This window comes from Phodopus roborovskii, unplaced genomic scaffold (genome assembly GCF_943737965.1).
Source record: "Phodopus roborovskii unplaced genomic scaffold, PHOROB, whole genome shotgun sequence".
Classification (NCBI taxonomy): domain Eukaryota; kingdom Metazoa; phylum Chordata; class Mammalia; order Rodentia; family Cricetidae; genus Phodopus; species Phodopus roborovskii.
This window is the reverse complement of record NW_026126549.1, coordinates 5,196,081-5,214,310: the sequence shown is the minus strand read 5'-3', so window position 1 is coordinate 5,214,310 and position 18,230 is coordinate 5,196,081. Positions and strand designations below refer to the sequence as shown.

The 18,230-nt window shown below is 40.5% G+C and overlaps 1 protein-coding gene across 9 annotated transcripts in view; it reads left to right on the top strand.

The window, feature by feature from the left end:
- Positions 1-18,230, top strand: part of Ppp2r2b (protein phosphatase 2 regulatory subunit Bbeta) — a 382,601-nt gene that overhangs the window by 117,366 nt on the left and 247,005 nt on the right. For 4 of the 9 annotated variants that reach the window (XM_051200854.1, XM_051200856.1, XM_051200860.1 and 1 more), the window contains exon 2: positions 1,647-1,677. The exons of the other annotated variants lie outside the window; for them this stretch is intronic. In XM_051200854.1, the coding sequence (XP_051056811.1) occupies positions 1,647-1,677 (31 nt within the window). The remainder of the gene's footprint in view (positions 1-1,646; positions 1,678-18,230) is intronic. 9 annotated transcript variants of the gene reach the window in all.

The window sequence follows — 18,230 nt, the reverse complement described above, 5'->3', positions numbered from 1 at the left end:
CACTTCATTGTCAAATGCTCTGTGTTAGGGAGCAGTGATAACCATAGAACTCAGTGAAAGAGGAGGAAAGGCAAACTAGTTATTTTCCTTTCCTTACACTGGTCCCTTTCCTTTACCTTTGGTCTTTCTGTGTTTACATTGTGACCTAAGATTGCATTAAAAACTTAAAATGTCTGACTTGGACAGCACAGCAATATTAGAATTTTAGTTGGAACTCAGATGGTCAATGGTAAATTTGTAGCCCATTTTATTTATGTAAAACTGTGAAGTGACCTGAGTGGTGAGATTCTGACACCAGTCGTGCCATGCACATGTGTCCTTAAGCATTACTCCAAACATCTCTATTAAGTGAAGATTCTTATCTATCAAATTAAGTTGCCAGTTGCATCAATAATCGCTAAAGACTAAGAGCAGGGTTCATATTAGTTTAGGCCCTGGAGTTCGTATATCATGTGTACATAGAATGACCTTGGCTTGAAGCAAATAAATGGTGAGGACAACTCTACAGATAATTGATGAGAAAAATACAAACCTAGATAATGACAATCCAGGAGAACGTATAGCAAGGGTCAAAGAGTGGTGGTACCAGGAAACACTGCCACACCTATTCAAATAAGAGAAGTCAATATGCAACAAAAAAATCTGCAATCACAGAAATCTTAGAATACCTGCCATGCCACATAGTAGCTGCATACATTCAGTCTCTAATTCCATGGATTTTGAATGCCAATGTTATGCCAGATCTTGGGTGTGACTCTGGGAGGTCATTAGGCACAAGGCAGACAAACAAGAAGCCAGAGAAATCTCGTTTCCTTTGTCACTCTCGGCCAAGTACTCATAACTTACATAGTTGAAACCATTTGATCAAATATATGACAAAACCCACTATCCCCTCAGAGGAAGAGAACGTTCTCTCAAGTAGTCAAAAATAATAGCTGGGAACTTCTGGTTAGAATCTCACCTTCTCCATTTGATTTTTTTCTGGGTATTAAATGACTCAAAAACTCAAATGTCCTTTAAAATATCAGCTTCAACTTGTGGCTAATGTGGGGTTTGAGAACAGATATTTAGGTACAAACTAGGAGTTGTTTATAGACCACTTCAAAGTGAATAAAAATAGCCGTTTCCTTTACCAGTGCTCAGCACAGCATTGAGCTCATACTTTCAGGTAAAGGGGGACATGGGTGGCTCCCAAGACAAAAGTTGGGGTTTTTCACAAATCCACTTTTTAATAACAGCAGGGCTTTACTATTCCTAGAATGATGAGGTGCAAGAGGAGGAGGGAGGCAGAGAGTTTTCTAGAGTTCATTGCAGCTTGCACGCTGCTGAGTGGCAGAGCCTGTGCTTGGGACGAGCAGGGCCCAGGATTCCACAGAGGACAGAAGTGCTCACAGCAAGCATTGACTAAAGAGGTGGGGGACAGTGCTGAAATAGAGGTTTCCTTTGTGTTTCTTATTTTTATGAATCAGCAATAAGTGGCAGACCTTGGGCAGAAGAGAAGGAATTAGTAGTAGTTTATGTGTGTGATGGTAAATCAAAATCTAGCACAATGTATGCAGCAAATAGGCCAGTGACCTGAAAAGCAACAGTGGTCACTGAGTTTGACCTGTTAGCAAATGTAATGACCTGGCGTATTCCCTCTCTAGGTTTGCACCTGACAGTGACAACTAAACTCAGGTAAAGGAACATCACTTTTTCTTAAATAGATATTTTCTTATAAATGCAATGTATTTTTATTACAACTCCTTACTCTTCCTTCCCCCACCCCATAACTCCTCCCAGGTCCACACACCACCTCTCTCTGCACCCTCTGAACTCCAGATTCACTCATTTTTTTTATGACCCACCAAGCTTAGTTTGTATTGCCTATGTGTCCATGATCATCCACTGGAGTGTGATCAAGCTACCAGGTGCTTCTCACTGAAAGAAGCTAACTTTCCTTTCCTCAGAAGCCATCCAGTGTTACTAGGTCCCCAGGTAGGGCTTGCAAGCCCCCCAATGCCCATGTAGCAACACTGGAATGTTGAAGATTTGATCTTCTGCAGGTCCTCTACAGGCAGCCACAGCCGCAGAGAGTTCATGGGTGCAGTGATCATGTCATGTCTAGAGGAAACTATTTGGTTCTGGTCCTCTGTGACCTCATGCTCTTACAGCCTTTACATGCTGCTGTCTCCCACAGTGGTCCAAGAAGGGGAGGGAGTGAAATAGATGTCTCATTTGTAGCTGAGGACTCCACGCCTATTCTCCGCACAAGGTTTGAGTCTCAGTATTAATAGACACCCATTGTAAGAGGAAACTTCTTTAATGAGGTCCAGGAGCTGCTCTAATTAATGAGTATAGAGATAGGGTTTAGAGGGTAGCCTGATCTATATTCATATAGCAAAATAATAATACTTTTACCCCTAGGGCCTGTGAGTTCCCAAACTGTGTGTTCTTGGTCATAATTGTAATAGTAAGCATGTGTTTCCTCCCAACGAGCAGTCAGTCCTCCTTAAATGCAGTCAGAAGGAGATTTGTTAACCCTAAAACATTTCCCACTATTATACCAATGGGCATATTTTACCACACTGGTCATCATTGTAATTCACAGACTGAACTGGTCATCATTGTAATCCACAGACTGAACATCTTCAGCGGCTGTGGACTGCTAAGGTTGCTGAAGTTTTATACAGTGTTATTCTGGAGAAATTATAATTATAGAAGAAATTTATATTTCAAATATCTAGGTATATTTGTGTGTGTGTGTGTGTGTGTGTGTGTGTGTGTGTGTGTGTGTGTGTGCATGTATCAGAGAGAGACGAAGGGAGAGAGAAACTGAGAGATTTCTCTAAGTTGATCAGGTAGGAGGAGATGTGATATATGAATGAGAAGAGCTAAGTCTGGAAAAGACTGTGGGAAGGATACTTTTAGCTAAATGCCAGGATGAACAATTTTGTTTTATGCTGAATACAATGAGAAGACGTTGACGGATTTTTATATAGAAACCTAGCATACTCAGGTTTAGAGAGCATACTCTCTAAAACGTGTTTTCTCTGGTTAACAAAGTCCATTAGATTTCAAGGGATAAAAGTGGAAGGTAGAAAACAATGAGACGAGTGTTGGAGATACCCAAATGAAAATGTTGGTGGTATGGCCCAGAACAATGTTTTGAAGAGAAATAAGGATGTTTGAGGCCATGTGGGAAACAGAACCATAGAATTTTCTTTATAAAAACAATATGGAGAATAAACAAGAAGGGAACAATGACATCCTGGCCTTGTATAAAAGTATATGCTTTTAACAAGACTGTCTTTCTGATAGCTGTGCTTGTAGGAGCCACCGTTGACTCTAGTGCTGAGAGCAGGAAGCTAGTGGGGGATGGTTTTGAGATGGAGAAAGACCTCAAATGCTCAGACCCCAAACTGCAGCAGACAGAGCAGCCTCCACCCAGTCTCCCTGGAGCTCCTATAGGGCTACTAAACCTACTTCTTTGTGTCAGGATGGAGCCAGACACAGCAATTTGCTGTTGAGAAAATCACTTCCTTTGCTTGAGCACCAGCATGTAACTGGTATTCTTCACTGGGGTCATCTCTGGATGTGTCTTCTTTAAATTGTAGTCAAACTGACCAACAACAACTTTAGTCATTTAAATGCCTAATTGGATCCCAGATTTTAAATACTTTATTGTTTTTAGCTAACTGTACTGAATTATAACGTGGCCAGAGATTTAAAAATTGGTTTCTAAGAAAATAAAAAGATCACTAACTTTTTGTGTGTATGAAGAGGAACCAGGATATATTCTAGGGAGGGTGTGTATTTGTAAGCTGCTATCCCCAACCATGGCTTCCCAAAGGGCTCTATTGATGATTGTCTCTCTAAAACCCAGTTTGCACAACTATGACCAACTGAAGCCACGTGGCCAGTACTCTGCATTTCATCTTGCTCATATTGGGAGGTCCTCTTTGCAGAGAGAGAAAATACCTCCTTAAGAGTATTGTAACACTCAAAATGTCAATATTGTTTTTAAGTGATTGCATCATTTTCTGAAATAATGATTTGTGCAAGGGATGTCATGAATCATAATTAATTTACATATGCATTAAAATCAACTTTGAAGGAAATCCTCTTTTCCAAACATTAGAATTAAATATTTATACTTGTTGTTATTTCATATGAGCAGAGTTAATATTGCCTCTCAAACCCACCTGCTCTCCACCATGCCATTGTCCCTGTTCTTTATAACCATGGAAACTTGGAGTTAGGTTTCCCCTGAACAACAACAAAAACCCTTTTGTGAGAAGGAAACAGAAAGCACTGAGCCACTGTCACCTTTGTAGCCACTGTCACCTCTGTGGGGCACAGAAAGTATGAAGATGGGGAGCTCTAGCTCATTGGATTTCTCTTGGGTCTCACTTTAATTCGCCAAAGGATTTATGAGCTCAACTTGGAGGCCTTGAACTTGAGCTACCAACTCAACTACATTTATTGTATTTATTTGAAAGGAAGGCCAAAGTCCCTCCAATTCACCCTGTTCAATTCAGCTTTACCTTTCCAAAATGGATATGAAGCTATAAATCAAGGACTGTGCCTGCAGGATCCCTCAGGGAAAGGTCAAAGGGACATTAAGAGACTGACTGATTTTAATTTGACAGATTTGGGGAAAAAATATTGCAAGGTGGGAAGTCAAAAAGTGGAGAGGGTGCAGATGAAAATGGAATGTCAATGTGCTCTGGTGATACATAGTAACCTCTGTTTCTGCCCATTTTTACCAAGTGGGGAATTTATCTAAATGTTTCTGACTTGGCTATTGAGCTAATCTGAAAGTTTGGGTTACGTTGTCAGTCATACTAATGAGTAAGAGTGAACCCCATGGATCTCTCCCTATCCCCCTCAGATGGAGGGCAGTTACCTAATAAGCATCAGTCTTTCTCTGCTTTCTCTTACCATCTGGAACAGACAATGATAGCACCGATAATGAGAATGGATACTGGTTTAGCATTGTTTTTATTTGAAGTACTTGGCTTGCTGTATGCCTCTGAAATCACAGCAAAAAGTCTTTGAGCCAAAATTAAACTTAGTCATGCCTCTAGAAAATCTTTCCTTCCCAGTCAGACAAGATCTCTACTGGATGAATGGCCTAAAATGAAGCCATTCACAGGTATCCCTTGAGGGGGTTGGACACATGACTTTCTTTGGATATACACAGGATCTGGGCCTATCAGTATAGTCCCAAAGAGAACATGCATGAGGTTTGTCTTTTGTCTTACAGTTATATTTGCATATCAGGTTAGAATTTGGCAGCATGGTGGGACTTACTGTTTGCTACGAATAAACACAGGGACAATAAACAAATGAGCAGTTGAAAGAAAAATTGTGGAGTGTGCCAACTCTGAGTAAGTGCAGAATGCCCAAAAATCTTTCCCCTGCCTTTCTGCTCAATATTCATTCTCTCCCTTCTACTCTTCATGTTAGTAACTTTTAATCATGGCTAAAGAGCTGGATCGGAGCATAAAGTGCTTTCTGAACAGCTTGAGGACCTGAGTACAATCCCCAGAACAAGAGAGAGAGAGACAAAGACAGGGAGGAGAGAGAAGAATAAAGAGAGAGGGGTGGAGGAGAGAAAGGGTTAGCTGTCTGGAAACAGGAGGATCCCTGAAGTTAACCAGCCAGTCTAGCCAAAATATGTGAGTTTCAGGTACAGCAAAAGAGTCTACCTCAAAATTAATGTAATGAGAGATTGAGGAAAACAACCAATATTGAACAGAGAGAGAGAGAGGAGAGAGATCATTCAGGAGAGCACTGTCTCCTCAAATGATAATTAGGTCACTTCCTAAGGTATCCCATAACTTTCCAGGAAACTTTTTCATTTTGACAGTGTCTCTTGCATGCTATCCATTCCCCATGGTGCTGAAGGAACCCTGAATATGGGGAATGTGGCATTAGTTATTATCTCTACTCAATCAAGCATAATATCTACCTTTCTGTAGCAACCAGTATTGGTGAGCCAGAGGATATAGGTCTGCATGAAAGGAATAGGATTTCCATGAGCAGTGGAGTGTGTGGGAGGGAGGCACTCAGAGTTGACTGTGAGGAAAAAACAAGCAGGACATGCTGTCAGTACAGAAGGAAATGGCTGTCCCTGTGGTGTAACATATGACCTATACCTGGGAAGGGCCTCCTAATCACAAATAAAGCAGTAAAAATATGACCTTTGTCAATCATATTATTTGTTGTGCACCTACTGATTACATAGTGATGGTAATCCAACTGCTAATCCAAACCAAATCCCTGCCCTTTGGGAACTTACTGAATTGGAGAGGTAACAATCAATTGGATAAATGATTACCTAGGTACCAACTATGACTCTAAGAGGCCTTATGTAGGCATTAAGGACACATGATTAAAATAAATGAGGACAGACCAGCATTAACTATGTGAAAATGGATGGGGAGCCTTATACACTGTGGACAGCTTATGTAAAGGTTCTGTGATAGATTGAGAGATGTAGAGCATTGATGCTTTCAAGAAACTAACATAGCAGTGTGATCATAATGTAGGAAATTTTTAGAAACAACACTGGGAGATGTTGGCTGAAAGGTTCAACTTAGGGACTACGAAAGGCCATTCTGTCAACTTGCCACTCTGTAAACTTGATATTTCTGTTGCAATAATTAACTCATATCAGCTATGGTTAGTTACCAGCACTGAACCCACACAAAACTCTACAGGACCCTACTCTTTAGTGCTGAACTATTGGATGCCCATAGATCCTGGGAAAGGGAGTGTTGTTGTCACTATCTTTGTCTGTATACCTTCCGTGAGCCCACTGGATACTAGTAAATAGCTCCAAACCCAGAGTCACACAGATGGCTTTAGTTAATCTTGGTGTATCATAAAATGTAAACAAAAACTTGAACAGGAAAGCCTGTAGAGGGTGAAGAGTGGCTAGGGGTAACAGGGAGGTGGGAGATGTGAGTGGTCTATGCAAAGTGTACATATACAAAATTGTAAAAAAAAAAAAAAAAAAAAACCACCAAAAATGTAAATTAAGAAGGAAACAAGCTATAACCAAACTTCTTTTGAAAACAAAGCAACTGGTGCTCAGAGACTGGGGCCAGAAGCAGAGTTGCAGCACACTGCAAGCCAACTATAGAAATTTAAGAAGGAAATCCTTGTGCTGGGGTTATATGAGTACTATGTTTGCACAACTCTTAAGGATGTGACTCTCCCACCCATTCCTGTAAATTTTGCATCCCCAAATCGTTACACTCTTTTACCAGACCCCAGGGGAAGAAACCTGTCCTGGGTACCGCAGTGCATACATGGTTAAACTAACTTTAGAACCATGAGAGCAGAGTACTCTGAGATGACTGTCTCTACAACTTTCTGAGGTTGCCAGTGAACACCCTGCTGCCCTCCTCATTACTGAGCTCACACGAACATGAAATTATTTGCAGTGAAAGATTAAACTTTATATTAGACTTCAGACTGTAAATAGCGAGACTTGGATGAAATGAATTTCGAAAATGAAAACTGATAAATTATAAGATCCACCGCATGGAATAGAATATCTTAACAGGCTTCAGGCGATGAGAAAGAATGAGTCAAATATTTAAAAAGTAAACCGGTTTTTCCCATTTATTTTTAAGCTAACAAAATGAAATTAAATTGGCTAGCAGCAATTAGATAAATGGATGTCAATCAGATATGAAACTGCTAAAGAAATTAGCCATGGGGTAGCCCTTTAATCTGCCCAGGCTTTGTGTGTGTAGGGTGGCAGAAATGTGACCTGTTATCAGCCCAGGTATGATTGAATTATTAATAATTTTGTACAAGGCCACCTAGAAACTAGAGCTTGGGGACTCTAAATCTATTCTAATTGAAACGGAGAATCAGCAGACTGGAAAAGACCCTGGCTTTTCTCAAGATGTGTCACAGTAGGTGACACGTGAGGCTTGCAACACGGTGGCAGCTGCAAGCTGCCCTCTCAGCAAATTTAATCTGCAAATGGGGCCTTGCTTAAGACAGTTAATGCTGTCCATTATTCTGGAGGTTACTTTCTGTGTTTTGGGAAGCACGGGTAAGAATGTTTCATGCCACGTTATTATGCAGATCGCCCAGCTAACAGGAAGATTATGGATGCAGATAAATCAGATTTTGAAATGAAGGGCTTTCCTGACCCCTTAAGAGGATGGTAATATGTGCATAACGGTGGGGAAATGCTCCCTGATCAGGACAGGAAAAAAGGTCACACTGTCATTCCTTGAAGTGTACTGAGGCTGGAGTAAAAATCCAGGAACACTCTTTGAGCAAATGAATAGAATTCAGGATCCAGCCATCTTCCAAGTCCCTTGCTCTTTTCCCTGGTTTGAATGTGGGGGAAATTTTTAGTCTTGTGGGACCCCAAATAAAGTCATTTACTTCCCAAAGTAAATTTCCATTCTGAGAATAGTGAGTGGTCAGAATCAGGAAAGGTCACCCAGTCCCCCTACTGCTTCCTACAGTCTCCTGCTTACCTCTCTTAAGCCCAAGAAAAAGGTCTCTTCTCCCTTGGCCTTCTCACTGGGACTTGCCTCCAGACACTATTAGTAAGCACATATATGAATCAAGGAGGTCAGAAGCACAGGCTTCACCTTGAACCCCAGGCCCTGCTCCACCCTGTGCTCATGAGCAGATTCCTCTATACTTTACCCTCCTCTATACTTCTTAGCTACAACTTGGGAACTATGCATAACAGAAAGCTTGCAAGGCTTTTGGTGTCTTAACCATTGTTTGGTTAAGTAGTTAGGTCCAACCACTTCATACATATTCACATACAAACAGTTGCATAGTCTTCTACCAAAATAGATGTATTGAAAGAAAAAAAAAAAAAACTAATTGACTTGACGGTGTAATCACATTACTCATGGGATATGAGGGTATGTTGAACAAACACTACAGTTTCCTGAACTTGGTAATCAGACTATATCTTAGAATCCCATTCTTCCTCTATAGTGACACTTCTGCCATGCTCTCGGCTCGATATAAGAGTACAAGTAATGTATGATAGTTCTGACGTGCATTTTCCACTGACATATTTTCAGGAACCTGTCATTTATATGTCTTTTTGCTCAAGTTTCTGGGATTATCTTTTAACTATTGAGTTGCTTCTGCTTTTCTCTGAGATTTATAGGTCTCATTTGAATCCCTAGACATGCCCTGACCTCAGTGGAGAACTATTTCTATAGAGAGTTTGAACATACATTGATTTGAGGATCATAAATTGGGATGTTGCATACAGAGAACTGGGTGGCATTCATTTTGATTTGAGGACATTTTCTGTTGTTGTGGAGATGATTCGTCTGCCAATAAAATGAGTAGGATGAATTGAAAAGAGAACAGAGGAAAATAACTTTCTAAAAGAACACTTAAAGAGGCAATGAGGCAATGTGCCATCATATGTCAAAAGCCAGTCTTCAAGATTCTTGTGACAATTAAATGTGTTCAGCTATGTAAATGGTATAGAACAAAGCCTGCAGGCTCTTTTTGTTTTAGAAGTACTGTAGTAAATATTGTTAGTAATGGCAGTGACCTAGCATCATCATGGTTGATACTAAATGAGCAGAAAGAAAAACCTGAACTAGGCAGAATTGGAAAGAGGTTTCACAGTACAAGTCACAGAGTGAACCTGCTGCTTGGATGTGGGATTGAGGAAATTTAAAAGATGTAGAGGGTGGTATTTTGTTATTTGACTACCACAGGGACTCACAAAGTATTTCACAGCATAGAGTTTCAATACATATTTGCTTGGAGAGAAGAACCAGAACTTTGGAGGGCCAGGAAGGCACTATTAGAGTCTGGTGATGCTGAGTCTGTGAAGTTTGCACATGGTGAATTCGGGAAGATAAAAGAAGCATAATGTCAATCCACATGCCTCTTGAGAAGTGAATTCTCCAGACACTCTCCATAATACTTGGGATTTTGTCCCAATTGTACACACTGGCCAGTAGGCCATTGTGTTAATCCTTTGTGTACCTTTCCAGTTTCAAATGGACCCTTTCCCTCACTTCAGCCCAGCATTTACACTACTGAATCCTGCAATCTTCCTCCCATTTAGGGGTATTTGCACTAGGATTCTGTTTCCTTGCCTTTTTCCATGTCACACTAGCCCCTTGTGTAGATACTCTGTATCAAGTATTACCTTCTGGAATAGCTTGCTCGTGAATATTTTATCAAGGTACATTTCCTTTTCCTTGCATTCTTGACTTCCACATAACTCTGTTTATTGTCTTCACAGACCAAAGCTTGATGAGGACAGAGAATGCATATGGCTTATATGGCACCTAGATCATCAAGCATGTTGAGTGTAGCTAGCCCTCATTAAGAGTTCTGTGCTCACTATTTAATCAATTACAGATATAAAGTGTTGAGAAAGAGTTGAGTCTAGACTAAACATGTACAGAAGATTTTTCTTGTCATCATTCCCTAAACAGCATAGTATAACAACCATAAATAACCTGGAGATAATTTAAAGTACATAGGAGTGTGTGTGTGTGTGTGTGTGTGTGTGTGTGTGTGTGTGTGTGTACATGTGTACATGCATGTCCTGCATTCAAACGTGTCATTGCACATAAGGAACTTAAATATCTGTAGATTTGCTATCTGTGGTGTGTCCTGCAGATACTGAGGAGCCCATCTTCAGATACTGAGGGACAACTATATTTGTGTGTTAAAGTATCTAAATGGAATTCAGGATATTAGTTAATGTAAAAGGGCATCAGGGATGTAGTGGGGTCCATAGGTCCATACTTTGGTATGAGTTCATTTGAACAGATATTTTCAGTCACTACCAACATGCCAGCAATATAAACTGAGAACTTCAGATTTGTATTTTACTTTCAAAGAAGAATCCGTCTCAATCTGTGAAATTTCTTCAACTGTGTTTACTCATACTGTCAGCTGAAACATTAACTTGAGGGATGCCAAGGTAGCAACAGTGACATGATACTCCTTTATACATGGCACTGGTGTATCTCTTGGCCCCAGAGTCCCTGTGATGGATGGCTCTCTCTGGGTCCTCCCTGCACCTTCTTCACTCTGAAAAGCTACTTTGCTCAGGAACACACTCTTGATGAAGAATAGAAGATTGGCCTGTGGACATTTTCTGTCTCTGATGCTTATTTCTCTCCCGTATTCTTAGGGTTGACTTAGAAACAGATCTTGTGAAGGGGGAACAATACTGCCCTTAACAGACTTTTAGGTTTTACAACAAATCACTGGGCAAAGGGAGGACACAGTTCAAAAAACCTTGGGTTCTCAGTAATTCAGTAATGGAATTGTGAGGCTGGTCACTGGGAAACTGATTTTCTCCTGGACATTTCAAGTCATTGCTCCATTGTTTTTAAGGGATCAGTGTGGCTAACAATGACAATCTTGTGATTATTGGCATAAACCCGATGTCTGTTTTCTTCCAGGAAACTCTTTGAATTTTTCAAAAGTAATGTGTGTGGGAGAAATGCTCAATGATTATATAGTTGAGAATCTTTTAAAATAGTAAAGAGAATGGTCCTTTACTCTAGACTACTCTCCTCAGTTGAGGTAGGTAGGTAGGTGTGTGTGTGTGTGTGTGTGTGTGTGTGTGTGTGTGTGTACATTGCTCCAATGTAGAAGCCTACATTGGAATGACAGGGGATTGAGAGTCACTGAATGGAAAGAAAGATCTCAATGGACCTTGTGTTACTTTGAACTTCAGACACAAACTGTATGTGTTCTGGGAAGCAGAACATGAGAACCCATTCTCTTGTACTCTACTTGTCAGTGTCCTAGGGTTCTGTATGGGTGACAATTAACTCAACTCTATGGATATCACTTTAGCACCTCCCCCCATTCAGCCCTCACCTTGCATCATTTTGGTCACTACTACTAAAGTATCTCAGGTCTGGGCAAATTAAGTAAATGTCCTCATTGGCTTATCTCTTCCCCTGTCATCATCTATCCATGGTTCTTCTCTCATATGAGATCCACAATGCACGTGATGCTCCTTCTCACATTCTCTTTGTTATGAGTTATATCTGCTCTTTACCTTCACTATTATTCTAAAGAGAGCTTAGGGGTAAGGAGATAATAAATATACATTCAGTTCACATTTTGGCAGTCTTTTTCTCTTTTGGGTTATCCAAAATCAAGGAGCAACAACAACTTAGAGGGTTAAGCCAGGCTTTCTTAGGGCATCTGCTTCTTTATCATAAAAATCTTGTTTCAAAATGGAAAAGCCATGGGTGGTGGTGGTGTACACCTTTATTCCCAGGGAGGCAGAGGCAGGTAGGTCTCTGTGAGTTTGAGGCCAGCTTGGTCTAGAGAGTGAGTTTCAGGACATCAGAGCAACATTGATTCAAAGTAACAATAATTCCTCTGGAGCTGGAGAGATGGCTTACAGTGAAGAATACTCACTGATGGCTCTTTCAGAGGACCTGATTCAATTTCCAGTACCCAAGTGGTGCCTTCCAACTGTTTGTAGCTCCTGTTCTAGGAAATCCAGTCCCTTCTTCGGGCCTCTGCAGCAGGCTCAAGGCATTCACATGGTGCATGTACATACAAGCAGGAAAAACACTCATCCCCATGGTATAAAATAAGTTCTATAAAATTTTAAAAAGCCATCCTCCTTGATAGTTTAAGCCTCTTCTTTTCCCATTTATTTCATAGCATCTCCTGCTTTCAAGTACTAACAACTTTCTCCATTGCTTTTAAAGCAATGTTCCATTGATTTTACATCTTTTAGTTAATGATCTTTTATTGTTCAAAGAAATTGTTTTCATTTTCCTTTTAACATATTTTAATCTTTACATGTGAAAAATCACTGTATGTATATAATGTATATAATTTCTGTACATGGTATTGTTTTACATATGGATATTTTTATATAGCTGTAAACATACAATGAACATGTTTCCACTCATAATCCCCTATGTCCCCTTTCTCAACCCCTTGCTTTGGTTAGCCATGCCTTTTTGTGTTTCCATGAGGAAATAAAAGGGAGTAAAGACCAGTCATTCTGAAATCTCATATCTGCTGTACTCTTCATGCTAAGAGAGAAATTCAGAGATTTGATTGACTCAATGATAACCAAAAAGATCTCCTTGGGTGTTCGGTGTGAGTGATAGCAATAATGTATCTGAGAAGATATGAGCACAATGCCTTGGCATGCTTGGTGAACTCCTTTCCCATGGCAGCCAATGCAATTATGAGGAAAAAAAGGCTTTATAATGCCATGGCCTGCTCTCTCCTCAAATACATATCTACGTTAATGCGATACTTTGTAGAGAGATCAAATGCTGTGTGACGCCACAGGCTTTAGAATACCACTTTGAATATTCCAGTCCCTCAGCTTCATGAAGCTGTCTGTATGGAACACTGTTCCAGGCCAACAAAAGTATTGCTGAGCCCCAATTGTCAAACAGTCATGACTCCTTGGGGCTGTTTGTTTTCTATTTTAATAATTACCTACTGAAGCAGCAACTGACTAAGCTGTGACATGACAGACCAATGTGTCCCAATTAGAGCACATTATGGGATAGATGCGTTAGCACACTCCTGTGCTCTCATGTGGTAGACACGGATTCTGAAGCTACTTATTTGCCTAATGAGGTGGAGTCCAGGAGCCTGGCAGATGGGATTCTTTTGACAACACTTATTTCAAAAGGGCTAAAAATGTATTTCAAGGAGGCATGAAAATATGCATATGTTGCTAAGTTTGTAGGAATGATTTTATTTCCTTCAAGCATATTAGTTAAAAGCTGTTTATAAACAAAGAAAAGAAGGTCCCAGGCTTTATTTGAATAAACAGCTATCACCTTATGAGCCCTACTATGTACACAGTATGAAAACAAGCCCAAATTGCTGATGAGACATAGTTTTTAGCTCTTGCCTCTATCAGATAATCTTGCTTGTTTTCCAGGCACTGTGCAAAGGCACTGTGGTCTAATAGTAAATGAAACACATAGTTCTCTCCTGACCGTGGTGGGAGCAGAGAAATGGACATAGGCAAGGTGTTGACAGAAGCATTGCAGAGAGGCTGGCTTTGTCTGTATCAGTGAGAATCCTATGGAAGGATGAATACTCTGAAGTACAGGGTAGCTTTAATTATGGGCGAAAGAGGGGAGAAAACTCAGGAAAATGCTCCAGGCACTGATGGTAAGAAGATGTATTTTGACACAGGAAATAAAGATAAAACAGACAAGATAAAGCTTTATATCCCTTCTCTTGTGATATACATGTTGCACATTTAGTGTAGTTTTCTTTCATCAATTTATTCATTCTTTGATTTAGTAAACAAATTCAAAATGATTCACTCAAACCAACAAGCCCATGTTGGTTCTGTAGCAAGTACCTTGTTAGGTGCAGATCCAACAGAGTTAAGACACAGAACTGACCCAAAGACTCACAACAGAAATGATACCCAGATGTATAAGCTCACAGCAGAAGAACATCATGTTCCACCAGTGTTTAGAAGCTCAGAACCATCCAGAGGAAGAGAGGAGGAGAATGTCAAGAGAAACAAAATACAAATGTCCAGAGATCCTGAGAAACTCCCATGGGCTCCACAAGGCTCTCAGTGTAGACTCTGAGATTTTAACTTGTGGAATCAAGAGTAGGAAAGCACTGGCCAGTTCTTACAGGTATGTGGTGCTGTCGTAAGAGTCCTTGGATTTGTTTTTCAGTAAGAGTTATGGGAAGTTTTAAGGGATTGTTGGAGGGTAACTGGAGCACTCAGATTTTCACTTTAGGGGATAATGCATGGAGGATGAAAAATTTGCTAAGGGACTACAGGAGGAAGCATCTGAGAAGCGGCAGTGGCCTGAGCTGAGTTAGTGGCTACATGAGTGGACAGTTTTAGACAGACTTTTTCAAAGGGGAGCTGCTGTGTAGGTCTTTGCAACAGTGAATGTAGAGAAAGGGCAATGCTGGGATTGTTCACTGTGCTTCTGGATTGGACAACTAAGGCAAAGTGGGCAGCAAGAGAAATGAATTACCTAATCTGCTCATCTCTTTCTAAGTGAGTATTTGCTATTTTAACCCTTTTCAAGAGTTGTCTTTACTACAATATACTACTAAGCACCCGTGACCAAAAAAGTGTTTACAAATATCAGAATTATTTTGTATACAAACTTCCAAAGAAGTAATCAACTATTGGAAATAGTATAGGAAGCAGTTAATAACAAAGTCATGTCTTTACAGGATGTTTATTCAAGACCTTAAGGGACAAATGACACATTACTGGAGACAATCGATGAAGGGGTGGGTGATAGGAAGATATTGTTGACAGCAAGCACAGTAGTGAAAAACTCAAAAGTTCTTCAAGAAACTGGAAATGGTCCACTAGTTCTAGAGTATAAGACTTAGGGAGAGGAGACATAAAAAACCAGAGATTCTGGGAGGGGATTGATTATAGAGGCTCACAAGACACACCCAAGAGTCTAACAACTTTCAGGCCTGAAACTGGCAGTGTTTTTCTGTAGTAAGTAAATAGAATCAACTTATTATAGGAAATTCCAACCTAGAAAAAGCTAAATTAACTACTTTATGACAGTTCTGTCTTTTGACATGCATTGAACACCTCCAACAGAAGGCTGCATCATAGTGTCCTGGTTGTTGATTGTTTTGGTTTGGTTTGGATTTTTGTCAACTTAACACAGGCTTGGGTCATCTGAGAAGAAAGGATCTCAACTGAGAAAATGTCTCCACCAGATTGTCTTGTGGACAAGTCTGAGGAACATTTCCTTGATTGATGGTTGATGGGGAAGGGGCCAGCCCACTGTGTGTTTGCCATCTCTGGGCAGGGTGTCTTGTGGTGTATAAAAAAATCAAACTGAAAAAGCCCTGGAAAGCATACAGCCTCTGCTTCTGTTCGCATGTCCAGCTTTATGCCTTGAGTTTCTGCCCTGACTTTCCTTGATGATGAAGCATGCATGACCTGGAAGTATAAGATGAAATAAACCCTTTCTTCTCCAAGTTGTTTTTGGTTGTGGTGTTTCATCACAGCAAGAAAAACCCCAATTAAGATCATGTGAAGTGATTGTCTTGTATGGTTTGAGGGGGTCAAATTCTGTACCTCTTTTACTACACACTGATGATACCTCAAAGATACTGATAATTCCGTCTTTGGGTTTAGGAAACTGTTAATCAGTAACATTTCAAATTAAAGTGACAGAAAACCAGATCTGTGTTTTAGAAAGAATAATGCTAATTTAGTGAAGACAGTGAACTGGGATTCATAAAGATAGACTTGAGAACCAGAAGAAGTTAAAAAGAACAAGCAAACAAATTCATATAAGCCAAAGCTAATTAGGAGACTGTCTTGGAAATAAACATGTTTGAATACAAGTGTGTGTGTGTGTGTGTGTGTGTGTGTGTGTGTGTGTGTGGTAGTGGGTATTCAGTGAGTCCTATTTGCATCCTGCAAAAGTGAAGGAAACTTTATTGAGAGTATTTTTTTTTTAATTTAAAGTTTTGTGTCAATGTGAGACATGAGTGTTTCAAGCTCTTCCTGTGTTCATGAAGCTGTGTGATCTCCTGCCTGCTTTGTGAGAGTTTTCCAATCAGCTGCCCACTGGCTCAGAGAGTACACTGACTTTGCAGAGAAAAAGAAAAACATTGCCTGCTATTCAATATGGGTGGAAAGCAGGCTTGACCCTTGCCTGTTGAATTTTGTCTGGGCTCTTCATTCTATCAGGTTTTCTCTAAGCTGGAGCTGAGCTGGGATTTAAAGGATAAGATTTGTGTAAGTTTTCTTAAAGCAGTAGCAGTGTTTAAATTAGAAGGAAAAGTACAAGAGAGTACACAGACAGACAGGAATGGGTGAGCCAGCAATCTGGATAGCATCACTGTGCCAAGCCAGTAATCTCTCTCTGAGTTCTCCTGCCCTTGAAGGCAGGGGCAGCTCCACGGTCTACAGCACATGCACTAACACAGTCCTCCCCACACAGACATGTCTCATGCTTGTCATTGCTGCCTTGAAATCCCTGAAGCTTTGTGAACAAAGATCCTTGTTCTTTGTGCTCCTGCAAATGTTACACAGCTAGTCTCAGAGCCTCGGACTAATATTTTGTGCATTCCTGTTTCCTGCTGACACTACCCTTACTTGGGGAAGTGTCTCTAAATCTTCACACTGTGCAGAGTCCATCACCTGAACATACATTTCAAACAGAATGTCTCCTATCAAGGTATGTGCTCCTTGCCAGTGTCTCAAAAGGCTAGTGCATGCACTATGCAAGCACTCTGTGATATGACCACTACTGTGATGCAAATGAAATTAAAAAGACACCATTATACTACTAGGAAACATCAGTGCCAAGATCTGAACTCAGAACCATTCTGTTTCTCAAAAACCATGCCTTTAAGTTTGCCTCTTGTATCTTACCTGTCTTTGAAAAGACTCAAATGCAGCCGTGTAGCATTACCAGGAAGGGCATCTCCTTTTATTCCCCCCATTGGAGTGTGCATGGAGCCAGCTGGCAGCATACTTCTGAACCTGCTTTCAACCCCATACCCTCCTTTGGCCTGGAGGCATTTTTGTTGTTCTTCTCTGCTATGTAGAACAGACTTGATGAGTCAGCATTTGGAAACAGTAAGCACCCAAGCCATGTCACCCCAGGTGCCATCACCTCACACACCCAGAGAAGGAATCCAAATCTTTCATTCAGTTCCGAAAAAAGGTCTCTGATCCCAAATATTCAAGTAATTGCTCAGGGCCCAAGCTACTTTTCAGATGTAAATTCAGATTCTTTCATCTTTATCTTCTGTTCAGACCTTGTGGCTCCGTCAGATGGCAAATGGAAATTGCAGGGTCTCTATTTGAGGAATGTTTAATATGATTATTTTCCTTCGGCATTTATACCATAAATATTTATTGAGTTTAAAAATATACGCCACCTTGCTTGCAAGTTCAAGGTCCATGGAGCTCTTGAATTCTGCCTTCTGTGACTTGTCACACCAGCGTCCTCACAGCTAGAACAGCAATCTTGCTTGTGTAGCACCTTGAACTCTTCATCGTGTTTCTGACATGATGGGCAGAATTTGTGATGTGTTCTATTGTATGGCCTCTATTGTATTGCCTATAATTTGCAGTTTCCTGCTTAAAATGAAGAAAAATAACAGGGGCTGGTTCCCAATAAATCAGGAAGATTGATACCCTTCTTCTACAGCTCCTTCCTGGACCAAGACAAACCAGTTATTTGTAGCTTTGTTTAAGACTGGACCTACTGACTGGGGCCGGG